The 26,224-nt window shown below is 42.7% G+C and overlaps 3 protein-coding genes across 3 annotated transcripts; all 3 read right to left on the bottom strand.

The window, feature by feature from the left end:
- Positions 1–295: 295 nt before the first annotated feature.
- LOC100298530 (interferon omega-1) lies at positions 296–1,057 on the bottom strand. Its single transcript, XM_059889370.1, has one exon. It carries the CDS (start codon positions 881–883, stop codon positions 296–298), a length of 588 nt encoding a protein of 195 aa, XP_059745353.1. The 5' UTR covers positions 884–1,057.
- Positions 1,058–12,131: 11,074 nt separating this feature from the next.
- Positions 12,132–12,770, bottom strand: IFNAC (IFN-alpha C). Its single transcript, NM_174085.1, is given in 1 exon segment — positions 12,132–12,770. A coding segment is annotated over 1 exon segment (570 nt). The 5' UTR covers positions 12,702–12,770.
- Positions 12,771–24,825: 12,055 nt separating this feature from the next.
- On the bottom strand, positions 24,826–25,495 carry LOC781853 (interferon omega-1). Its single transcript, XM_059889369.1, has one exon. The coding sequence runs from the start codon at positions 25,493–25,495 to the stop codon at positions 24,908–24,910; it is 588 nt and encodes a 195-aa protein (XP_059745352.1). The 3' UTR covers positions 24,826–24,907.
- Between the last annotated feature and the right edge of the window lie 729 nt (positions 25,496–26,224).

Below are 26,224 nucleotides of genomic sequence, written 5' to 3'. Positions count from 1 at the left end.
ATGTAAACATACACATCTTTTATATGAAAATATAAATATGATGAGATAAAATACTACATTAACTAAATAAAGAATAAATAAATAACATCAGGGCCGTCATCGCTTGTGGAGTGATATCCCTGTACTTGATTACTTTTATGGATATAAAAGTAATATATCTTGCTTATTACTACTGACATGTATTGGCTGAGTTAATTCAATAAATTTGGAGGCTAAAGCAGAATTCAGAGTCCTCTGAAATGACCCCAGGTGAGTATACAAGGATGATGTGGCAACTTAGTCAGTGAGAGTCATCTCAAGGTGAGTTCAGGTCTCCATCCATCACTCTTAGCCTTTCTTGCAAGTTGGTTGATGAAGACAAGGATCTCATGATTTCCACTCTGACAATTTCCCAGGCACAGTCGCTGTATTCCTTCTCTTTCAGGTAGACATGGATGCCCTGGAAATACCTCTTTATGGCCAGTGTGGGGCCCGTCTTTCCCAGGGCAGAGTCTTCCTCTCCCATCACCTGCCCCAGGCAGGCGTCCAGGTCGTCCAGCTGCTGATGGAGTCCAGTGCGGAGCTGCTCCAGGAGGGTGGTGTCCCAGGCAGCAGAGGAATGCTCTGTGTTGAAAAGATTGAAGGTCTGCTGCAGCATCTCGTGGAGCACAGAGAAGGCCTGGGCCTCCTGGAGCTGGCCACCCTCCACCATCTCCTGCGGGAAAGCGAAGTCTTTTCTCTCCTGCAGACAGAAGCGAGGGGAGAGTCTCCTCATTTGGCCCAGGAACCTGAGGTTCTCCCTGCCAACCAGCACATGGTTCTGAGACAGGTCACAGCCCAGGGATCCTCCCGGGCCGTAGCTGACCAGCACCAGGGCCATCAGTAGAGAGAGCACGAAGGCCATGGGGAAGATGAGGCTGCTGCTGGGCTGGCTGAGACGGGGTCTGGTGGAACCTTGAGGTAGGTTCTCTGATGCCACTCTTTCTAAGCAAGGCCATTAAATAGGGAACATGGTAGTTTTCATTTTCTAATCATTTCTATATACTTTTACTTCCTTTTTTTGATTTTCATGTATATATTCACAGGCAATGGCACCCCACTCCAGTACTCTTGTCTGGAAAATCCCATGGACGGAGGAGCCTGGAAGGCTGCAGTCCATGGGGTCGTTGAGGGTTGGACACAACTGAGCAACTTCACTTTCACTTTTCACTTTCATGCATTGGAGAAGGAAATGGCAACCCACTCCAGTGTTCTTGCCTGGAGAATCCCAGGGACGGGGGAGCCTGGTGGGCTGCCGTCTCTGGGGTCGCACAGAGTCAGACAGGACTGAAGTGACTTAGTAGTAGTAGTATTCACAATATGATCAAATAAAAGAATCTAAACTATTAATTTTATCTATTTCCCAATAACTTCAAATGTTCCCAGCCAAGTGAATATGTATCAATGAAATAAGAAGAGTCTTTGTCTTAAGTCAGATGTACTTCTGTAATTACACACATTATTGCTCACTGTCTCTAATGCATAAATGTTGCTCTCCTCTTATCCAGGAACACATTTGTAGCCCTTATCTTAGGCTCCATTTTCCCCTTTTACTTTACATGGGAATCTAGTGTCTCTCAGCTCTGTGGTTTCTGTATTTATTAGGAATTTGCCAGATCACTCTGGCATTTAAGCTCTTTAAAACAAATGATGGGTTTTCTTCAGTGTTTGATTTACAGAAGAGGCTGATTATTACAAGTCCAAGATCTTTTTCCATCTTTCTGTTCTTTCTAGAACAATTTCCTGCAGGTCCCTGTGGTTGTGCTTCAGGGGACCATGAGGTCAGGACTGTTACAGACATCACGTTTTCTTTCCACCATTTTCTTGATGGAGACCTGTCATCCTCCAATACTGAGCCAATAATTCCAACAGAATCCTGGTTCTTCTCAGGGAACATGGATGAGGAGACTCTAAATCCAGGACAATGGTATTTTCCCAGCAGCACCTCGTAAGGGAGAGATGACATGGAGCCTCATCCTGTCCTCTAGAATGACAGAGTCTGCTTGCAAACCTGCTGGATACCCTCCCTGAGAGCAGGCTCAATCCTCAGAATCCTGAGGGCTTGAAAATCTCCTTTCTGTGGAGGGCCTGTTTACTTGTTGGGAAAAAACTCATCTTCCAGAACCCTTCCCTCTCCCCTGCAGTGAAGGACCTCCCCTTTGTGTGAAGGACCCTGTTACTCTGTGGTGACTTCCTCTTCTCCTGGTCCGTGTCCTCAGGTGTCCATAGTGTCAGCAGCCCTCAGACGCTAAGAGCAAATGTGTATTCATGCAAGTAAGCGGAGGAATTAATCCAACTGCACTCCCTTAACCTTAATAAAAATAAAAAGGACCCAGGTATCGAACCCGGGTGTCCTGCCTCACAGAACAAGTCTTGGCCATCTGAGCTACCAGGGAAGTCCTAGCCTTAGTAGACAAATAATTTTTATTTGACCAAGTATAGATTTAATTATTCAACCCTTTTACTATTGAGCACTTGTTCTACTGAAATTTTCTGAGCTTGAGGTAGGAGATTCAATGATGATGTTGTTTCTGATTAGAAGCTATTTCACAGAACCAAGGGTTGAGCTTCATTTGTTCATTCAGTTCAGTTCAGTCACTTAGTTGTGTCTGAATCTTTGCAACCCCATGGACTGCAGCACACCAGGCTTCCCTGTCCATCACCAACTCCCGGAGCTTATTCAAACTCATGTCCATTGAGTCAGTGATGCCATCCAACCATCTCATCCTCTGTCATCCCCCTCTCCTCCTGCCTTCAATCTTTCCCAGCATCAGGGTCTTTTCCAATAAGTCAGTTCTTCATATCAGGTGGCCAAAGTATTGGAGTTTCAGCTTCAGCATCAGTCCTTCCGATGAATATTCAGAACTGATTTCCTTTAGGATGAACTGGTTCGATCTCCTTGCTGTCCAAGAGACTCTCAAGAGTCTTCTCCAACACCACAGTTCAAGAGCATCAATTCTTTGGTGCTCAGCTTTCTTTATAGTCCAACTTTCACATCCATACATGACTACTGGAAAAACCATAGCTTTGTTTGACTAGATGGACCTTTGTTGGTAAAGTAATGTCTCTGCTTTTTAATATGCTGTCTAGGTTGGTCATACCTTTTCTTCCAAGGAGCAAGTGTCTTTTTATTTCATGGCTGCACTCACCATCTGCAGCAATTTTGGAACCCCCCAAAATAAAGTCTGCCACTGTTTCCATTGTTTCCCCATCTATGTGCCATTAAGTTGTGGGACCAGATGCCATGATCTTCGTTTTCTGAATGTTGAGCTTTAAGCCAACTTTTTCACTCTCCTCTTCCACTTTCATCAAGAGACTCTTTAGTTCTTCTTCTTCACTTTCTGCCATAAGGGTGGTGTCACCTGTATATCGAGGTTATTGATAGTTCTCCTGGCAATCTTGATTCCAGCTTATGCTTCATCCTCCCAGAATTTCTCATGATGTACTCTGTATATAAGTTAAATAAGCAGAGTGACAGTATACAGCTTTGACGTACTCCTTTCCCGATTTGAAACCAGTCTGTTGATCCATGTCCAGTTCTAACTGAATTAAGCCAGCTGAATTCCATGGGCATTTCTGTTCCTCTGAGAATTCAGGGCAGTGAGGACCAGGCTAGTAGGTCAGGAGAAATACCCTTTTCCCCTTTACTTGAGTGTAATATTTCATTTAGTTTTTAATACCCTATATTCCCTTAGTGACTTACTGGACAAGATTTGTCTCAGTGCTCCTGATCTAGTTCTAATTCATGATGAGATAAAGGAAAGTAAAGAAAGGCATAGGGGCTGCATCTCTATCACTTTCAAGACTTTAGATTTTGTTTCTCTTTGCAAGTTGCCTAGAAAGTGCAGTTGGAGATGTGTTTTGTGGACAAAAAGCAAATGTAAGTCTTCAATGTCATGAATGTGGAAGAAGGGAAGTGGTTTTCCCTTGACACAGTGACGTATTCTGAGCTAGCAAACTTCAGTGCAGCACAGCTGGGGACAGGGCTGTGGCAGAGGGGAGGATGAGGCCAGTGTGAACAAGGAAAGGCTGGGACACAGCTGCTTCTGACAGAAGCTCAATAAAGGCCAAGCCCTGGCTCCATTGACTGCTTTCAGCTTTGTATAATAGTCATTTGATGTTTCCTTCATATAATCCACATGTGATCAGTAATAAGGAAAGAAGGAATAAGACACACCCACCAGCTCACAAGAGACTGACAAGCAGAACCCAGTTGTTAGAACAATAACCCTCTCTGGCAAGATCATGGAATCTAGCTTTGCTGAGCATTTGTGTAGGTGATAAATACACCTGGGCACTGAGAAGATGTTTGGGAAAGCTGGAATTAAAAGGAAGGAATTAGATGATTTTAAAGATTCTGATCTTATTCTAGATAATAGTAATTGTGATATTAAAAAATAATAACTGAATTTTATTGCTTGCTACTAATGGACTAGCCACTTTTCTAAGTTCTTTCAAATTTTAACTCAGTCCTCTCATTAACACTATTAGGTTATAGTCAGCCATGCAACTAGAGAGAAACATAAATCTTGACAACTGAACTATTCCTAATGTACCAAAGATACAAGGGAACACCTTGGTGGCTCTACAATGATTTTTCTTAAAGAACCCATCAAAAAAGTCAAGCGTTCAATTGAAGATGATATTTAGGAATGAGCGAAATAAGTAGATCCAGGAGAGTGAGACAACAGAGGACCCTTCTGCTCCTGCTGCTACTAAGTTGCTTCAGTCGTGTCCGACTTTGTGTGACCCCAGAGATGGCAGCCCACCAGGCTCTGCCGTCCCTGGGATTCTCCAGGCAAGAACGCTGGGGTGGGTTGCCATTTCCTTCTCCAAGGCATGAAAGTGAAAAGTGAAAGTGAAGTCGCTCAGTCATGTCCAACCCTCAAGGACTCCATGGACCGCAGCCTTCCAGGCTCCTCCGTCCACGGGATTTTCCAGGCAAGAGTACTGGAGTGGGGTGCCATTGCCTTCTCCGACAGAGGGCCCTAATCCACTACAAATGCCAAAGGGTACTGTCTATGGTTTCGTGGGGTGATTCGGGTGTGGTCTGAGTGAACAGAACTAAGTTCTAATCAAAAACACAAAATCACTATTGTGTAGTTAGAGTAGACTAGATATTTCTGCCAAATGAAGAAGAAAAAGAAAGCATTTCCTAGAGTTTCCTAGAGGTCTAGTCATCAGGATCCTATACTTTCACTGCTGCAGGCCGGGTTCAATCCCTGACTGGGGAACTGAGATCCCACAAGCCACACAGCAAGAACTCTTAAGATTTTATGAGTTATTTCATCAATGAAATTTAGTGAAATAATGTTATTAAACCTACAGGAGCTGACTGACTCCTGAAATCTTTGTCGTTTTAACTCTTGACTTTTCCAGTGAGTTTTAAGAACAAAGAAAAAGCACCTACCCATTTTAGCTCTGATGTTTCTCCTTCAGGATGACAACTAAAATGTCATTTGCCATCTTGTTCTACACGAATGAAGTCACTATACCCACTGCAGTCCCTGACCTCCAGCACTCCCTGATAGGAGTTAAGAGGGGAGATCAGGAACGAGGCTGGGAAAACTGACACAGCAGGCCAGCAGAGAGTTAGATAACTCCCAGAGAAAATTTTTGAACCCAGTTTTTGCAACTTCTCATACTTAGAAAAGCACGGACATCGTTTATAGAGACATCTGTTCCTCCTGACCCTCAGCCTCCTTCTACCAAGATGTGAGCTTGATGCCATGTACCCCTTTACTACAAACACGTGTACACTGACCTCCCGCTAAGGCCTTGAGCAGGTCCTCAGAGCTGAGGAGAGCCTGTCTTCCAGCCTGTAGTCCTCAGGAAGTCTTCCCCCAAAACTGAACTCCTGGCTCTCACACTGCTGGATATTTTTCAGTCGACAAGGACCTCTCCCAGGAGACCTCCTCAGGTCAGCCTGTTGCTCTCACTCTCATTCTCTTTCATTTCCCACCTCCAGTCCAGATGGCTCATCCTGTGGTCCACTGAGTCCAGTGAAGACCCTCTGCTCTTTATTTTTCCAGCCACTAGTCATGGACACTGAAGAGGCCTCATGTGTGACCAAGATGGAAGAGCACACAGGCTTCCTGGACAGAAACAGCGCAGGTTTAGTGTATGTGCTGCCGAAGTGAGCACAGCAGCACCGGTTTTGAGGGGCTCCTTATCAGGGAGGGTCTGGAATGAACTCGAGTCAGCCTTATGATCTTACATGGTTGTGTTTGTTTAAATTTCTAGCCTCGATCTTTTAAACATCAAAAATAATACTATAGGGTTGAAATAAAAATATTACTTAGGAAATCATTTGTTAACAAAATGATATTTTTAGCAGTAATATAGGAATGGTTTTTGCTTGTGTTAGGGCCCTAATCCTCTGGAAGGGTTCCAAACCTAAAATGTACTTTAAATGTCCTCTATCTTTAAAAGTATCTACTCAGTGCTATATGTACCAACTGGAGAGAAGAGAGAGGATCAATCCATCAATGTCCTCTTTCGAAACTGCCCACATTAAATACATGAATTTCCACAAAAATCGTTGTTACTTTTAGAAAACGTGATCTTCCAGTGTGCACATTACTGTCATATGTCCTGCAGGGAAGGCTCTGTCCCACTGTTGCTAAATGTATTAAAAGCCCTGTCTGTGCCCCTTCTATTCAATCTTGTTTGATTTTGTTTGTCTCTCAAAGATGCAAAGACACCATGATGGAATTTAAGAGCTTCCTTGGATTGCATTGTCCCCAGGCACCTCTTGCCCTGCTGTGTGATAACTTGCTGGGTCCTAAGGAAGAAACAAGTCTGCAGTTGTGATGGGAGTGACCGTCGCCCCTTCCAGGACTCTGCAGGCTGCTGTGGTATGAACGTCATCCATGCTGGGGACACAGCTGGTGGCCAGGCATTCGTGCTCTGTTTCTGTGCTCTCAGCATCCGCTCAGTCTTCTCAGTCTCTGAAAAGGAATGTTGTGGAGAAGCACTTGCCTCAGTGCAGCTCATCTGTGTTGTTCCATATCCTGAGGCCCTGCCGCTGCTCCACAAACACTTTAAACTTCTCTGTTGTCCTTCCAAGTTCTCAAGCTGCTGCTGACTTTCAGCTCCATGTTTCCTGGGCTTTGGGCTTTTTGAGCAAATGAGACTCCTAACCCAGGCAAGCTCCTCCTAGTGTAATCAGCACGTGAAAGTGCCCAGATAGAGGCACAGAGGAGCCCCTGGTGTCTCCACCATTGTTCACTGTGGTGCAGTTCCCTCTATTTACTGTGTTTCTTTGGGAGGCTGGACAGTCTGGACCTGCAGTGCTTTTCAGGCAGAGTGGGTGAAGTCATAAGAGAGTGTCTGACAGACCTAGAACATTAACTCAGGTTCTGCTTTTTGGTTGGTGGCTTTGCTGTCTTAAGGGTAAATTCACAACCAGAAAGCGTAATAGAGTGGAGAAGGCAAAGGCACCCCACTCCAGTACTCTTGCCTGGAAAATCCCATGGATGGGGAATCTGGTAGGCTGCAGTCCATGGGGTCGCTAGGAGTCAGACACGACAGAGCGACTTCACTTTCACTTTTCACTTTCATGCATTGGAGAAGGAAATGGCACCCCACTCCAGTGTTCTTGCCTGGAGAATCCCAGGGACGGGGGAGCCTGGTAGGCTGGCTACTGTCTATGGGGTCGCACAGAGTTGGACACGACTGAAGCGACTTAGCAGCAGCAGCAGCAGCAAGTGTAATAGAGAAGGACACAGCTGTATGAGTGGAGAGGACACCTTTATGCAGAGTGAATGAGGAGAGCACGCTGGGGATTTCTACACTGGGAGCGGTGAATGATTGTGATATTTGAGTGTACGAATCAGACCCAGGGGAGCAGAGATGGAGCAGAGTGGTGCCATGTATCAGAATCAGCAGATAGGTGCATGGTATGTTATATATGTAGTATGCTTTATTACTTTGTTTTCACACATGTATATATTATTATTTTATCATGTATATAATTACATACAATCAATGAAACACTTTCCCTCAATACTTTTATTTAGGTTATTATTGTTTTGCAGTCAGTGAAAGAGGGAGGGTAGGAGAATTCACTATTTCCATTTAGATTTATATCAAAGAAAAGAAAACATGCTCTACCTGTTTAGCCCTCACTCAGTGGGTGATACTTGGCTAAGTGCTCTTAAATGTTCTGCTTTTTCTGACACTCCAAACACTAGGAACATTTTCACTCACTTTATATTTGAGGAGACTGAGGCTCAGGGAAGTTTAGTGATTTCCTTGATTACCCGTATGTCCTGACAGAGTCTAGACTCGATGCAGGATCTCATATCACATAGAAATCATTTTTTAACTTTCAGCCCGTTTGATTCTCAGCCCTTTGTTTTCTTCTCCGGTGCTTTGGGGAGATCATTTCTCCAGGTTGGCTCCCAAGTGCACTGGATGCTCCACCTCTGGGCCCTTTGCAGACCCTCCTTCACTTCCTCAACCTTCAGAGCGGCAGGTCCTCGTGAGCTTTAGGTCATCTTCTCATTCTACACGCTAATCCTAAAGCACGACATCCACATAAGCTTCTACCAATGGGAAATGGGAAATCTGTCTTTAGGTGTTTCTTGGGCACTCTATAGACTAATCAGCTTTCTCCTCTTCCCGAGAGGCCTCAACCAGATTCTGGTGGGAGAATCCCCTTTTGTCTAGCTCTCATTGTAACAGGAAACTTAAATAATTAAGCATGATTATTGCTTTTATACCTTTCTCTTCCAAACGAAACCCTCCAAGAGAAGAGGTTTCACATTTGGTTTTTCCACCTCTGTGTTTTCAGAACTGAAAATATATCTGATATAGAAATAAACAATTTTAAATCAGATATCTGATATAGAAATATGCAGTTTTAAGTTATAACCTGCTGAAAGAAGTGAGTAATGAGTAGAATTCTTCATCCATGTTTCAGTATGCATTGTGAATTTAAGCTATTTCTTTTTATAAGAGTAACAATTCCAAGCTGTCTTCTGGGGAAGAGTTTCGTAAATTAAAGGAGAAAATAATTTGAAAAACAATAAAGGTAAGTATCTTTTCTTCTATTTGAATACATTATAAATTTGAACATGATATTATATAAACAAAACTATTCTAAATACCATACATGGTATGACTGAGGTAAAGTACAGGGATTAGAGCCCTTTGCACTCTAATCGCTGTTATTTTGACTCCTGATCTGATCATTCCTAAACCTCTAGTGTATCTGAGACTAGTTGGGATACTTGCTGTGTCCTCAAACTGCGTTCTTCAGCTTTTAGTACGGTAAATGTCTGTTAAAAGTTGATGATGATGGACTGGAGAAAAGGAACGGAGGAAAATTGGCCTTGACAGTGATCATTAGCATTCATTTGGGGAGGAGTTGGGCTGTGTCTACTTCTAGTTCTGCCTTTGTTTCTGCCCTCTTGATTTTGTACATCAACTACACTGGCTTATGGTACTGGATTGGTCTTCTTGAAAACAGATTTATTAGATGTGTTTGACAAGTAACCACCACAGGAGAAAGGCGTATGTCTTGTTCACCATTCTGTCATGAGCACAGAGTTCATAATAATTACACTGAATTCACAAAGAGTATTCTTAGAGTTTCCATCAGACCTCCCATCAGAATCTTCTATTGACTTTACTTATTGGCCTTCTTAATAGAAGTAGCTAATAGGCATCATTAGCTGACTGAGTACATTTCTACTGAGCCTCTTGGATCATCATTTTCATCTCACAGTGGAGCTGTAGGGTCTGTGATGCTAGGTAACCAGCCCTCATGCTTTCCTGATTTCAGAGTCTTTGTAATTTTATATGTTCTATTTCATTTAGTATTTTTTTGGGCAGGGGTTGTCTTGCTACTTCTGAATTACTTTCTGTATCATTTTGAGGTTGTAGCTTAATAAGAAACTAAAAATGGAAACATAAAAGGGCCTGTACCATGATTTTCCATAATGTTCAATTCATCATTGATTTTCTTCTCCATTCAGCTTTCTTGGAAAGCTGTCACTGTGTTGGAAGCATTGAGGTAAAAGGAAAACAAATGCTATTCTAACTCTGGTGAGAGTGAAAGAACTAAAGAGAATCCCCAGAGGAAACAGTGACATTGGGACTTTGTTTCTTATTAAATGCCACGTAACCCAGTATAGTTCCTGGTGGTTAATTCCACCCCATCAGCTCTTACTAAGGTCAGTTCCATCTGTTTCCCGTGCAGTGAATGCTTTCAACCACAGAGCAGCTTCCTGACATTCAACACTCTGTAATGCAATCAAAAGAATGATACTTTATCACTGTGTCACTAAATCTCATGATTTAAAGTAAATCAGATCTTTAACAGTGATATGTGTTTTCAATGCATCAAATGCATGAAATCTCTTCATAAGCAAAATATTCCAAAAAGGGAAAACACTGCAGAGCAGGAAAAAAACAAAAAAACCCACCTTCGACTCTAAGTCCCACCCTATTCTCTCCTCAAATGAGACAGCAAATATCTCAAAACCATTTTCTATTCATATTACTATTACCTTCTCTTCTCCATCCTTCCACTTTGTCCACTATGGTGTCTGTTGATTAATTCTACCAAGCAAGCTCTCATTAAGGTGGCCCATGCCATCTCTTTTCCAAGTAGGAAGCACTTTCCATCTACATGTTCAGGAATGCATTGAGTCTTAAGTGGTTGCCGCCTTTGCATCTCTGTCTTCTCACCATTCTCTCTTGTGCAGTTAACACATGGCCATTCCATCTCTGCTTCCTTTGTGGCATTCCCTCCCTTTTAAGACTGAGGTCATGGGACTCAGTTTTAACTCCTTTTCTCATTCTACACTCTCCTCCTATTTGGTCAGTACTTCTGTTACACCTTATGCTTTATGAAATTGCTTGTAAATTGCCATCTCCAATATCCATCGAACATTTGCACTGAAACGAAATTTGCACTGAAATGAAAAGTAGTTAACTTTTATTTTCACATCCTCTCACAGCTTGATCCACCTTCTACTGGGGGAATCCCACTTTTCTCCCTCTCATTGTAGCATTCAAGCTAATTGATAGTCATTTCTACTATTAATTATACTATTTTTAAAATAGTTAAAATTTTATTATAAATTAACTCATTATTGTTTTTAGGTTACTTTCCATTAAAAAAAATCAACGTTACAAAAATGATTGGATTAATGATGTTCATGTCTAGGTCCTGAGAGCAACACACCACCTGGCTAGAGAAAGTATATTTTTACTTGTTGTTGGGAAGCCCAGGACAAAATAGCCGGTTGGAGGATGTCCTTGGGAAAATGGCGAAGGGCCAGAAATACCCCGGCTTGATGTGCCCGGGCAGAAAAACATCTCCTGCCTTTGGTTATGCCTGGCGCCAAGATTTAATAATAAATATTAAGGATGTTGCTTGAGAAAACGGGTTATGGGATAAGCTCATGGGTCACTTAGAGCGCGCTGTCCTTGAAATATTTTTACTGATTAGGTGTTAACCCCGTACGCGCTCTGCTGGCTGTATACTCTACGCTCTTTGTTCCTACTTCTATAAAAAGGCTTGACTGCAGAAATAAACTTGTCAGTCCTTGCAAGAGACTGTCCGTCCTTCTTTCAGGTTCGTCGCTTCCAAGTCCCGAGGAGAAAATCCCCAACACTTGTAATGTGGAAATCACAAACATGGGTGAAGGAATTGTAAAATGCATTCTTTAATCAAGTTGCGTATTCAGTCTTCATGTTTCTTTTTTAAAGAAAAACAAAGGAAGATTTTTATAGTAAGGTTTAATGAATGAAGAAAACTCATAAATTGACTAAATACAAAATATATTTTTCCCTTAAGTATACATACATAATTATATGAACAAAATAATTTAATTCTTTATATATAGATAAATAAATATTAAATTAGATAAATAAATATCCAAATAGATAAATAAGTAGATGGATTAGCTTGAGTATCCGGGACAGAGTAGTGCCTGTAGAGTAGATCATGATGTCGCTTAATATACCTGAAATCATTTAACAAATTGATTCAGTTCAGTGCCTGATGACAGCAGAAATGAATCTTCCACATGGCAGCGCAGGAGGAAGTGTGGTCTGTTGGTCCATGAGAATCATTTCCGTGTTGAACCAGGTGTGTGTCAGTCCTTTCTCCTGAAACTCTCCTGCAAGTTTGTTGAGGAAGAGAAGGCTCTCATGACTTGTGCTCTGACAACCTCCCAGGCACAAGGGCTGTGTCTCTTCTCTTGCAGATAGAGAGTGAGTCTGTGGAAGTATTTCCTCACAGCCAGGCTGGAGTCCTCCTTGAGCAGGGGAGCTCCTTGCAGCTCCTCCTCCTGCCTCAGACAGAATTGCAGGTCAGTGAGCTGCTGATCCAGTGCATCGCGGAGCTTGTCCAGGAGGCTCTCATCCCACATGGTGGCCGAGCCCTCTGTGCTGAAAAGCTGGAAGGTGTGCTGGGTCACCTCGTGGAGCACAGAGATGGCTTGAGCCTTCTGCAACTGGCTGCCACCCAGCGCCTCCTGGGGGAATGCAAAGTCATTTCTGTCCTGCAGGCAGGAGGAAGGGGAGACCCTCCTCAGTTGTCCCAGGAGCATCAGGACCCTCCTGTTGGCCAGGCTGTGGGTGTGAGGCAGGTGGCAGCCCAGAGAGCAGATGGCATTGCAGCTGAGCAGCAGCAGGGCCAGGAGTAAGGACCAGGCTGGGGCCATTGGGGACCTTGCAGATGCTTGTGGCCTGGGGAGGTGGGTGACTCTGTGAACCTGCTTTCTAGGTTCTCTGAAGACCTTCCTTCAGGCCTGTGTGTTAAATAGGAGCCCATGGTTTCCATTTTCTGAAAGTTCCCTCTTGCTTTCTACTTTTGTTTTTGTTTTTCATTTTGCACTCTCCAAATGGGTTTAGGACAGCATTTTGCAAACGTTGTTTTCATTATTGACCCCCCTTCCCCTATTGACAGAGTCTTCTGAAATTTTTTTTTTTACTAATTACCCCCACCGTGAAATTGTGACAACACATTTATGCTGTGGATCCATCTTTGTACTCCATGCATATCTTTATACATAGAAAAAGAAAGTGCAAAGTTTCCTTGTTGTATTCACCCTAGGGTTAACAGTGCCATAAAATGAAAGGTGTACATTAAATGTAAAAGCTGTTGAGTTTTATTTAACTTTATGAATGAGTTTGAAGAATGACTTTTGATGGAGGATACTTACTTATATAAATAGTAATGTACCAAATTGAATATTCATATGAAATTCATATAAAAATATATAATAATACCACAGTATAGATAGACTTAAAAAATTTTCAAAACTCAAAATCATTGAAAATCTTACATTATTTTCCTCATATTTATTTTGAGGCACTTTTAACTTTGTTTCATATCAGAAACCAATTTTTAATTCTCTGTCTGCTGAATATTCATCTCAATTTTATCAACATTTCTTTCTGTTTAGCTCTTCACATACTTTTGGATGTTCTTAACAACTTTGATAGGAATAAATAATAAAATACCATGATACCAATCCAACGGAGGAAAGCAAAGAGGAACTAAAGAGTCTCTTGATGAGGGTGAAAGAGGAGACTGAAAAAGCTGGCATAACACTCAACATTTAAAAACCTAAGCTTCTGACATCTATGGCAAATAGATGGGGAAAGAGTGGAAACTGACAAATTTTCTTTTCTTGGTCTCCAAAATCACTGTGGACGTTGACTGCAGCTACAAAATTAAAAGACACTTGCTCCTTGGAAGAAAAGCTATGACAGAGCTAGACAGCATGTTAAGAAGTATAAACATCACTTTGACATCAAACGTCTGTATAGTCAAAGCTATGGTGTTTCCTTGGAAAGGAATAGAGATCATTCTGTCATTTTTGAGATTGCATCCAAGTACTGCATTTTGTACTCTTTTGTTGACCATGATGGCCACTCCATTTCTTCTGAGAGATTCCTCCTCACACTAGTAGATATAATGGTCATCTGAGTTAAATTCACCCATTCCAGTCCATTTGAGTTCGCTGATTCCTAGAATGTCGACATTCACTCTTGCCATCTCTTGTTTGACCACTTCCAATTTGCCTTGATTCATGGACCTGACATTCCAGGTTCCTATGCAATATTGCTCTTTACAGCATCGGACCTTGTATCACCAGTCACATCCACAGCTGGGTATTGTTTTTGCTTTGGCTCCATCCCTTCATTCTTTCTGGAGTTATTTCTCCACTGATCTCCAGTAGCATATTGGGTACCTACTGACCTGGGGAGTTTCTCTTTCAGTATCCTATCATTTTGCCTTTTCATACTGTTCATGGGGTTCTCAAGGCAAGAATCCTGAAGTGGTTTGCCATTCCCTTCTCCAGTGGACCACATTCTGTTCATTTCCAAGGCAAACCATTCAATATCACAGTAATCCAAGTCTATGCCCCAACCAGTAATGCTGAAGAAGCTGAAGTTGAACGGTTCTATGAAGACCTACAAGACATTTTAGAACTAACACCCAAAAAATATGTCCTTTTCATTATAGGGGACTGGAATGCAAAAGTAGGAAGTCAAGAAACACCTGGAGTAACAAGCAAATTTGGCCTTGGAATACGGAATGAAGCAGGGCAAAGACTAATAGAGTTTTGCCAAGAAAATGCACTGGTCATAACAAACACCCTCTTCCAACAACACAAGAGAAGACTCTATACATGGACATCACCAGATGGTCAACACCGAAATGAGATTGATTATATTCTTTGCAGCCAAAGATGGAGAAGCTCTATACAGTCAACAAAAACAAGACCAGGAGCTGACGGTGGCTCAGACCATGAGCTCCTTATTGCCAAATTCAGACTTAAATTGAAGAAAGTAGGGAAAACCACTAGACCATTCAGGTATGACCTAAATCAAATCCCTTATGATTATACAGTGGAAGTGAGAAATAGATTTAAGGGCCTAGATCTTATAGATAGAGTGCCTGATGAACTATGGAATGAGGTTCGTGACATTGTACAGGAGACAGGGATCAAGACCATCCCCATGGAAAAGAAATGCAAAAAAGGAAAATGGCTGTCTGGAGAGGCCTTACAAATAGCTGTGAAAAGAAGAGAAGCGAAAAGCAAAGGAGAAAAGGAAAGATTTAAGCATCTGAATGCAGAGTTCCAAAGAATAGCAAGAAGAGATAAGAAAGCCTTCTTCAGCGATCAATGCAAAGAAATAGAGGAAAACAACAGAACGGGAAAGACTAGGGATCTCTTTAAGGAAATCAGAGATACCAAAGGAACATTTCATGCAAAGATGGGCTCGATAAAGGACAGAAATGGTATGGACTTAACAGAAGCAGAAGATATTAAGAAGAGATGGCAAGAATACACAAAAGAACTGTACAAAAAAGATCTTCACGACCCAGATAATCACAATGGGGTGATCACTGACCTAGAGCCAGACATCCTGGAATGTGAAGTCAAGTGGGCCTTAGAAAGCATCACTACGAACAAAGGTAGTGGAGGTGATGGAATTCCAGTTGAGCTCTTTCAAATCCTGAAAGATGATGCTGTGGAAGTGCTGCACTCAATATGCCAGCAAATTTGGACAACTCAGCAGTGGCCACAGGACTGGAAAAGGTCAGTTTTCATTCCAATCCCAAAGAAAGGCAATGCCAAAGAATGCTCAAACTACCACACAATTGCACTCATCTCACACGCTAGTAAAGTAATGCTCAAAATTCTCCAAACTAGGCTTCAGCAATACGTGAACTGTGAACTTCCTGATGTTCAAGCTGGTTTTAGAAAAGGCAGAGGAACCAGAGATCAAATTGTCAACATTCGCTGGATCATCGAAAAAGCAAGAGAGTTCCAGAAAAGCATCTGTTTCTGCTTTATTGACTATGCCAAAGCCTTTGACTGTGTGGATCAAAATAAACTGTGGAAAATTCTGAAAGAGATGGGAATACCAGACCACCTGATCTGCCTCTTGAGAAATTTGTATGGAGGTCAGGAGGCAACAGTTAGAACTGGACATGGAACAACAGACTGGTTCCAAATAGGAAAAGGAGTTCGTCAAGGCTGTATATTGTCACCCTGTTTATTTAACTTATATGCAGAGTACATCATGAGAAACGCTGGCCTGGAAGAAGCACAAGCTGGAATCAAGATTGCCGGGAGAAATATGAATAACCTCAGATATGCAGATGACACCACCCTTATGGCAGAGTGAAGAGGAACTAAAAAGCCTCTTGATGAAAGTGAAAGAGGAGAGTGGAAAAGTTGGCTTAAAGCTCAACATTCAGAAAACGAAGATCATGGCATCTGGTCCCATCACTTCATGGGAAATAGATGGGGAAACAGTGCAAACAGTGTCAGACTTTATTTTTGGGGCTCCAAAATCACGACAGATGGTGATTGCAGCCATGAAATTAAAAGACGCTTACTCCTTTGAAGGAAAGTTATGACCAACCTAGATAGCATATTAAAAAGCAGAGACATTACTTTGCCAACAAAGGTCCGTCTAGTCAAGGCTATGGTTTTTCCTGTGGTCATGTATGCATGTGAGAGTTGGACTGTGAAGGAGGCTGAGCACTGAAGAATTGATGCTTTTGAACTGTGGTGTTGGAGAAGACTCTTGAGAGTCCCTTGGACTGCAAGGAGATCCAACCAGTCCATTCTAAAGGAGATCAGCCCTGGGATTTCTTTGGAAGGAATGATGCTAAAGCTGAGGCTCCAGTACTTTGGCCACCTCATGTGAAGAGTTGACTCATTGGAAAAGACTCTGATGCTGGGAGAGATTGAGGGCAAGAGGAGAAGGGGACAACAGAGGATGAGATGGCTGGATGGCATTGATGACTCGATGGACGTGAGTCTCAGTGAACTCCGGGATTTGGTGGACAAGGAGGCCTGGCGTGCTGTGATTCATGGGGTTGCAAAGAGTTGGACAAGCCTGAGACTGATCTGATCTGATGGTGTTTCCAATGGTCTTGTATGGATGTGAGAGTTGGACCATAAGGAAGGTTGAGTGCAGTAGAATCGATCCTTTTGAATTATGGTGCTGGAGAAGACTTGAGAGTCCCTTGGACAGCAAGGAGATCAAACCAGTCAAGAAATCCACCCTGAACATCACTGGAAGGATTGCTAATGAAGCTGAAGCTCCAAGAAGTAAGTAAAAGTTAGTTGCTTCGTCGTGTCTTCCCTTTGTGACCCCAGGGACTGTAGCCAGCCAGTTGCTGTTTTGTCCATGGAATTCTCTAGGCAAGAATACTGGAGTAGGTTGCCATTCCCTTCTCCAGGGATCTTCCCAACCCAGGTCAATCTTGGCTCTCCCGCACTGCAGGTACAGTCTTTACCATCTGAGCTACCAGGGAAGCCCTGTAGTTTGGCCATCTGATGTGCAGAGCCACCTCATTGGAAAAGATCCTGATGCTGGGAAAGATTGAGGGCAAGAGGAGGAAATGCTTGCATGGCATTACCAACTCAGTGGATATGAATTTGAGCAAACTCCAGGAGATAGTGAAGGACAGGGAACCCTGGTGTGCTTCAATCCAGAAGATCGCAGAGTCAGACAGGATTGAGCACAGGATTTAGCAACTCAAAAATAGCAATAAAATATCTTTCCCTTGAGCCCTGGACAGTGTGCTTCTGCAGGCAGCTGTAGGAGGGCCAAAGAGCTCTTTTTCTCGGGTTCCTTTGGGATGCCCACTTTGGAAAGTTTGCAGTTCTGGGCTTGTAGACCGTCAGGGCACAGCATCCTCAATGAGTCTTTTGATAGTGATTTATTACTGGGGGGAAAACCTTTTGTTTTCACAGTGCTGAGAGCTGAAGAGGGAGCCTTGTAGCCCTGCCAGTGACAGTGTTCTCTGGTTGGGAGCTCAGAACCTTGCATTTTCTGAGCCTTCCCTAGAGTTTGGGGAGGCCTGGTGTGCTGCAGTTCATGGGGTCGCAAAGAGTTGGACACAACTGAGTGAACTGAACTGAAGAATATTTGTCCCTGTACAGATTAAATTAAAAACAATATTTCCTGGCCTATATTCATGGGTAATAAGGAAATAAAAATAATTTAGAACATCAAACCAACAGATTTCTTCTTGAACAAGTTGGCAGGAAAACTCAGGAATTAAGGGGAAGTATTTTAATTCTCAAGATACTGCAATTTATTGACTTTCACCAAAACATGAAGTTAAGCAAATTGGTTAATTTCACTGCCCCCTCTCTGACTGGTTACTGATTAAAGAAATGGTTGATGCAAATATTTGGGTCAAGCGATAGATGGGGAACAGTATTGGCTAAATGGTTAAATGATGTTTAAAATATCCAAGTGTTTTTCAAAATATATTAAAATAAAAATTATTTTAGGTATATTTTTCCCATTATCCCTCGGCAAGAACCAGAAGGCAGAGCATTCTTCCCTGTTGCCTCATTTTTCTTGCTGTTTCCTTTCTTTCATCAGTACTCTTAATGTCCTTTAGATGGGCCATCATTCCTCTCTCTGATTCAGACTCTATGGTTTTTACTTGTGAGTGCGGATTATCAGTTTTATTTCTGAAGAAGGGGACTGAGAACAATTACACATGACAATGTCTTCTCTGTTATGTATGCTTTGAACATGAATATTTACATACAACCTCAACTAGTGGACTGCAGACGCTAAATGTACCATGCCCTGGGTTTTGGTTCAGGCTGCTCTAACAGGTCCCAGAGACTGGTGGCTCATCAGTAGCAGAAGTTTATTTGTCACAGTCCTGGGGGCTGCAAGTGTGAGCTCAGGGTGCCAGCAGGGTGGAGTTCTGGTGAGAACCCTCTTCGGGGTTGCAGACCACCAGCGTCTCTCTATGTCCTCACATGGTGGAGAGCAGAGACGAAGCAAAGTGTCTTGTGAGCCTCATGAAGACAGTAATGCTGTGCATGAGGAATCCCCTCCTAACCTCCTCTAACCCTAATGATTTCTCTAATATCCCAACTCCTGATATGGTCACATGGTGGGGGAACACACACACATTCAACCTGTAACATGGTAACAAGAAGACACTGAGGCATTGTGTTTATTGCAGATTCATTAGAATATATTTCATTCTTGATATTTATTTGAGGAAGCAAAGTTATGACCGATAGCATATTAAAAAGCAGAGACATTACTTTGCCAACAAAGGTCTGTCTAGTCAAGGCTATGGTTTTTCCAGTGGTCATGTATGGATGTGAGAGTTGGACTGTGAAGAAAGCTAAGCACGGAAGAATTGATGCTTTTGAACTGTGCTGCTGGAGAATACTCTTGGGAGTCTCTTGGACTTCAAGAAGATCCAACCAGTCCATCCTAAAGGAGACCAGTCCTGGGTGTTCATTGGAAGGACTGATGCTGAGGCTGAAACTCCAATACTTGGGCCACCTCATGCAAAGAGTTTACTCTTTGGAAAAGACCCTAATGCTGGGAGGGATTAGGGGCAGGAGAAGAAGGGGATGACAGAGGATGAGATGGCTGAATGGCATCACTAACTGGATGCACATGAGTTTGGGTGAACTCTGGGAGTTGGTGATGGACAGGGAGGCCTGGCATGCTGCGATTCATGGGGTCACAAAAAGTCGACACGACTGAGTGATTGAACTGAACTGAAAACATTCCTTGATTCTGTCATCCTTTATTATGGCTCATTCATCCTGAATATATTACTTACTAAATGTTACAATGCTACTGGGAACATGATTACCAAGAACTTGCCAAACAAATTCCACAGACTTTCAATCTTAAAAAATGATGTTAACAGCAACTATAAATTCCTTAACTCTTAAAAGGGACACTTAATCCTTCCAATATAGTTGAACCTGAGTTGTAAATATTCTCATTTCCAGGAGCCACCTGCTAAGACTTTATTTGAAAAAACAATCTAATAAGAAAATGGCAAGTCCAGGTTTCAAAACCTATTATGTCAAATTCCAAACTCCACCTCCCTATCCATACCATAAACACTGTGCAAATTGTACGTATTGAACCATTGCTTATTTTCCTATTTCACTAACACACGTTGTGCCTTTGTTTTCCATACCTTGCTGTTACACTACTCTATGTTTTCATTAGTTTATCATCTACCACAAATTTCTAGATGAATTGAGCAATTGACAAAGTATTCTGATTATTTTATGTAATAAGCAAAATGAAATTATCAACTGTTAATTCTTTCTGAGAGTCTAAATGTGATTGACAAAATTAATGATTCTAATAATTGTAAAATATCATATTTAACTGTCCAAGATGATTCATATAGATTGCTCAATTAACCGTCACCATAAACTTGAGATGTATGATAGATAAGACCCTTGAGAATTATAGCCATTGCAAGAGATTGGATTACAAACATTTCAGTGAATCTCTGTAGGAAACAGGCTTCCCTGGTGGGAGAGAATCTTTCAGTGGATTAAAGAATCCACGTGTCCATGCAGGAGAGGGGTGTTAGATCCTGGATTGGGAAGGTCCTCTGGAGGAGGAAATGGCAATGCACTCCAGTATTGTCTGGGAAATCCCATACAGAGAACCCTGGGAGGCTACAGTTCATGGGGTCACAAAGAATCGAATAAGACTTAGCGACTAAACAATGAGAACAACTGTAGAAAACACCAAGCTGACAGGGTTCTTGTGGATTTAGGTTAAAAATACTTAATGCTACCAAATTACATGAATATGGGAAAGGACTGGAAGAATAGAAGGCGACATATGCTAACAGGTGAAATGTTAGGGATGGAGCAGAGCATCCCCGTTGCCATCAGCAGGGAGACCAGAGTTTCAGAAATTCGGCACTTCACCTGGGTCTCAGTGAAACAGCTCAGGTCCTGCACTAAGCTAAGTCCTCCAAGCTCCCTTCGCTGCGCCCCAGCGGCTGGGTTGTACACCTGAACTCTCAGTAATGGACAGGACATGCCTCCAGGTCCAGCACCACGAACTCCCACCCAGGATCCAGGGGAGAACCGAGGACTCCCCGTGGAGAAGAGCCTTAATCCCTGCGAGGCGCCGCCACAGCCCAGGGAGCCTGAGGGGCCCAGGGAGCAGTGAGGAAACTTCCTTTTGGGTCCCACTGCCCAGGGGAGCTTTAATGCTACTTTGCTCAGATCCTTAGATTTCTGCACCTGCCCCCATGTCCTCCCTCCCCTTCCTAGGAGGAGATTTTGGCCAGATCTATTTACACCGGGCCATTTATGCTGCGATTGATGGCTGGAAATCAGAGCAAGTTGTGAAGTATTTTCAAATTCAGGATTGTTTCTGGGGAGAAAGACTAATTCTTTCAGGGTTTCAGGGCAAAGGGAAAGGCACCTGAAGTCTGGACAGGTATCTACGAGATACTCGGACCCTCCAGTGGGAAGACTTGGGGACAAGACTGAGACTGAAAATTATTTCATTTAATATTAATATAAATGGTTAATTTCTCTTGCAATGTTAACTGGTTAAAAAATATTTCAAAATTTATAGTGAAATTCATTCAGTCATGTCTCTTTGTCACCCCATGGATTATACAGTCCATGGAATTCTCCAGGCCACAATACTAGAGTGGGTAGACATTCCCTTCTCCAGGGGAACTTCTCAACCCAGGGATCAAACCCAGGTCTCCCACACTGCAGGCAGATTCTTTACCAGATGAGCCATTTGGGAAGCCCAAGAATATTGGAGTGGGTAGCCTATTCCTTCTCCAAGGGAATCTTCCTGACCCAGTCATTGACGCGTGGACCCCTGCATTGCAGGTGGATTCTTATAATTTATCAGAACAGATCAGATCAGTCCCTCAGTCGTGTCCAACTCTTTGCGACCCCATGAATCACAGCACGCCAGGCCTCCCTGTCCATCACCAACTCCCGGAGTTCACTCAGACTCAGGTCCATCGAGTCAGCAATGCCATCCAGCCATCTCATCCTCTGTCGTCCCTTCTCCTCCTGCCCCCAATCCCTCCCAGCATCAGAGGCTTTTCCAATGAGTCAACTCTTCGCATGAGGTGGCCAAAGTACTGGAGTTTCAGCTTTAGCATCATTCCTTCCAAAGAAATCCCAGGGCTGATCTCCTTTAGGATGGACTGGTTGGATCTCCTTGCAGTCCAAGGGACTCTCAAGAGTCTTCTCCAACACCACAGTTCAAAAGCATCAATTCTTCGGTGCTCAGCCTTCTTCACAGTCCAACTCTCACATCCATGCATGACCACAGGAAAAACCATAGCCTTGACTAGACAGACCTTTGTTGGCAAAGTAATGTCTCTGCTTTTGAATATGCTATCTAGGTTGGTCATAACTTTCCTTCCAAGGAGTCTTTTAACTTCATGGCTGCAATCACCATCTGTCGTGATTTTGGAGCCCAAAAAATAAAGTCTGACACTGTATCCTCTGTTTCCCCATCTATTTCCCATGAAGTGGTGGGACAGGATGCCATGATCTTCGTTTTCTGAATGTTGAGCTTTAAGCCAACTTTTTCACTCTCCACTTTCACTTTCATCAAGAGGCTCTTGAGTTCCTCTTCACTTTCTGCCATAAGGGTGGTGTCATCTGCATATCTGAGGTTATTCATATTTCTCCTGGCAAACTTGATTCCAGTTTGTGTTTCATCCAGTCCAGTGTTTCTCATGATGTACTCTGCATATAAGTTAAATAAACAGGGTGACAATATACAGCCTTGACATCCTCCTTTTCCTCTTTGGAACCAGTCTGTTTTTCCATGTCCCGTTCTAACTGTTGCTTCCTGACCTGCATACAAATTTCTCAAGAGGCAGATCAGGTGGTCTGGTATTCCCATCTCTTTCAGAATTTTCCACAGTTTATTGTGATCCACACAGTCAAAAGCTTTGGCATAGTAAATATAAATAACTTAAACCTTATAAGTCTTAAATATCAAGTTAAGATATTTTCACTAAGACCAAACAAAATTTTAAGTTCTTGGCTTCAGTGGAAACAAAATCATCAGTAATGTTTGCAAAATTGCTTCCCAGTTTATCTCACTTCATTGCATGAATGCTGTATTTGACTAACAATGCCAAAGAATGCTAAAACTACCTCACAATTGCACTCACCTCACAGGCTAGTAAAGTGATGCTCAAAATTCTCCAAGCCAGGCTTCAGCAATATGTGAACTGTGAACTTCCTGATGTTCAAGCTGGTTTTAGAAAAGGTAGAGGAACCAGAGATCAAATTGCCAACATCTGCTAGATCATCGAAAAAGAAGAGAGTTCCAGAAAAACATCTGTTTCTGCTTTATTGACTGTGCCAAAGCCTTTTTCTGTGTGGATCACAATAAACTGTGGAAAATTCTTCAAGAGATGGGCATACCAGACCACCTACCTGCCTTTGAGACATCTGTATGCAGGTCAGGAAGCAACAGTTACAACTGGACATGGAACAACAGACTGGTTCCAAAGAGGAAAAGGAGTCTGTCAAGGCTGTATATTGTCACCCTGTTTATTTAACTTATATGCAGAGTACATCATGAGAAACGCTGGGCTGGAGGAAGCACAAGCTGGAATCAAGATTGTGGGGAGAAATATCAATGCCCTCAGATATGCAGATGACACCACCCTTATGGCAGAAAGTGAAGAAGAACTAAAGAGTCTCTTGATGAAAGTGAAAGAGGAGAGTGAAAAAGGTGGCTTAAAGGTCAACATTCAGAAAACTAAGATCATGGCATCTGTTCCCATCACTTGATGGCAAATAGATGGGGAAACAGTGGCTGACTTTATTTTTCTGGGCTCCAAAATCACTGCAGATGGTGATTGCAGCCATGAAATTGAAAGAAGCATACTCCTTTGAAGGAAAGTTATGACGAACCTAGACAGCATATTAAAAAGTAGAGACGTTACTTTGTCAACAGAGGTCCATCTAGACAAGACTATGGTTTTTCCAGTGGTCATGTATAGATGTGAGACTTTAAAGAAAGCTGAGTGCCGAAGAATTGATGCTTTTGAATTGTGGTGTTGGAGAAAACTCTTGAGAGTCCCTTGGACTACAGGGAGATCCAACCAGTCCATCCTAAAGGAGATCAGTCCTGGGTGTTCATTGAAGGGACTGATGCTAAAGCTGAAATTCCAATATTTCGGCTACCTGATGGGAAAAGCTGACTCATTTTAAAAGACCCTGATGCTGGGAAAGATTGAGGGCAGGAGGAGAAGGAGACGACAGAGGATGAGATGGCTGAATGGCATCACCAACTCAATGGACATTAGTTTGGGTGGACTCTGGGAGTTGGTGATGGACAGGGAGGCCTGGTGTTCTGCAGTTCGTGGGGTCGCAAAGAGTCGGAAATGCCTGAGGGACTGAACTGAACTGAACTGATGACCGAGTACCTATCGTAAATTATTAATTTCAGTTTACAAAATCCCTTTTTCTCTCATTTCTTTCAACCAAGGGTCTTCCCTTGTGGCTCAGATGGTAAGGAATCTGCCTAAAATGCAGATTCCAGATTCCATCCTTGGTTGGGAAGATCCCCTGTAAATGGCAACATACTCCAGTAGTCTTGCCTGGATCATCCCATGGACAGAGGAGCCTGGTGGGCTACAGTCTATGGGATCACAAAAGAGTTGGACTTTACCTGGCAACTAAACATAAAATGGTAAAAAATTCAAGAAGTTCACCTTGATAATATTTAATAAATAAAACATTGTTACAAATTTAATGAAATAAAAATGTGAATGTATTTGTTAAATTTTAATACAATGTAAACAAAAATATTTTATATGGAAAAATAAATATGAGGAGATAAAAGAATAAATATAACAAAATAAATAAGCAAACAAACAATAAAATAAGGGCAGTCTTCACTTCGGGACTGATGCACCTGCAGTCAAAAAAATTTATATATATTCATTTACTACTGACAAAGTACTGGATGAAATAATTCAATAAATTTTGTGGCTAAAGCAGAAATCAGAGTCTTCTGAAATGGCCGAAGATGAGTGTGCAAAGATGATGGGGCATCTTAGTCAGTGAGAGTCATGTCAAGGTGAGTTCAGGTCTCCATCCATCATTCTTAACCTTTCTTGCAAGCTGGTTGATGAAGACAAGGATCTCATGATTTCCACTCTGATGATTTCCCAGGCGCAGTCGCTGTATTCCTTCTCTTTCAGGTAGACATGGATGCCCTGGAAGTACCTCTTCACGGCCAGTGTGGGGCCCGTCCTTCCCAGGGCAGAGTCTTCCTCTCCCGTCACCTGCCCCAGGCAGGCATCCAGGTCATCCAGCTGCTGATGGAGTCCAGTGCGGAGCTGCTCCAGGAGGGTGGTGTCCCAGGCAGCAGAGGAGCGCTCTGTGTGGAAGAGGTTGAAGGACTGCTGGAGCATCTCATGGAGCACAGAGAAGGCCTGGGCCTCGTGGAGCTGGCCGCCCTTCACCATCTCCTGGGGGAAAGCGAAGTCTTTTCTGTCCTGCAGACAGAAGCGAGGGGAGAGTCTCCTCATTTGGCCCAGGAGCTTGAGGTTCTGCCTGCCAACCAGCACGTGGTTCTGAGACAGGTCACAGCCCAGGGATCCTCCCGGGCCGTAGCTGACCAGCACCAGGGCCATCAGTAGAGAGAGCACAAAGGCCATGGTGAAGATGAGGCTGCCGCTGGGCTGGCTGAGGCGGCGTCTGATGGAACCTTGAGGTAGGTTCTCTGATGCCACTCTTTATAAGCAAGGCCATTAAATAGGGAACATGGTAATTTTCATTTTCTAGTCATTTCTATACACTTTTACTTCCTTTTTTGATTTTCATTTATTTATTCTGAATATGGTCAAAGAAATTGTCATCAGTCTAAACTCTTAATTCTATCTATTTCCCAATAACTTCAAATGTACCCATCCAAATGGTTATTTATCAATCAAATGAGAAAGGCCTTTCTTTGTCTTACATCAGAAATGATGTAGGTTTCTAAGTACAAACATTATCACTCTTTCTCTTTCATGTGTAAATGTGGCTCTTTTCTGTTCCATAAACACATTTTTGGCCCTGATCCTAGGCTCAATTTCTATTTCTTACTTTACTTAGGAAGGCAGGCTCTGTGTTTATCAGGCATTTACCAGGTCACTCTAGCAAAGAAACTGTTTGAAACAAAGGATGGGTTTTCTTGAGTGTTTGATTTAGAGAAGAGGCTGATTATTGTGAGTCCATGAGCTCCTCCCATGTTTCTTTTCCTTCTAGAACACGTTCCTGCAGGTCCATGTGGTTGTGCTTCAGGGAACCATGAAGTCAGGACTATTACAGACATCACGCTTTCTTTCCACCATTTTCATACTGGAGACCTATTGTCCTATTGGTGGCCCAGCCCTTCCCCTACC

Source organism: Bos taurus, chromosome 8, assembly GCF_002263795.3.
Source record: "Bos taurus isolate L1 Dominette 01449 registration number 42190680 breed Hereford chromosome 8, ARS-UCD2.0, whole genome shotgun sequence".
Classification (NCBI taxonomy): Eukaryota; Metazoa; Chordata; class Mammalia; order Artiodactyla; family Bovidae; genus Bos; species Bos taurus.
This window is presented reverse-complemented; position numbering and strand designations above follow the sequence as displayed.

Excerpts from the sequence above, each read along its gene's own strand:
- LOC781853 (XM_059889369.1), bottom strand. The coding sequence starts at position 25,495 with ATGGCCTTTGTGCTCTCTCTACTGATGGCCCTGGTGCTGGTCAGCTAC.
- LOC100298530 (XM_059889370.1), bottom strand. The coding sequence starts at position 883 with ATGGCCTTCGTGCTCTCTCTACTGATGGCCCTGGTGCTGGTCAGCTAC.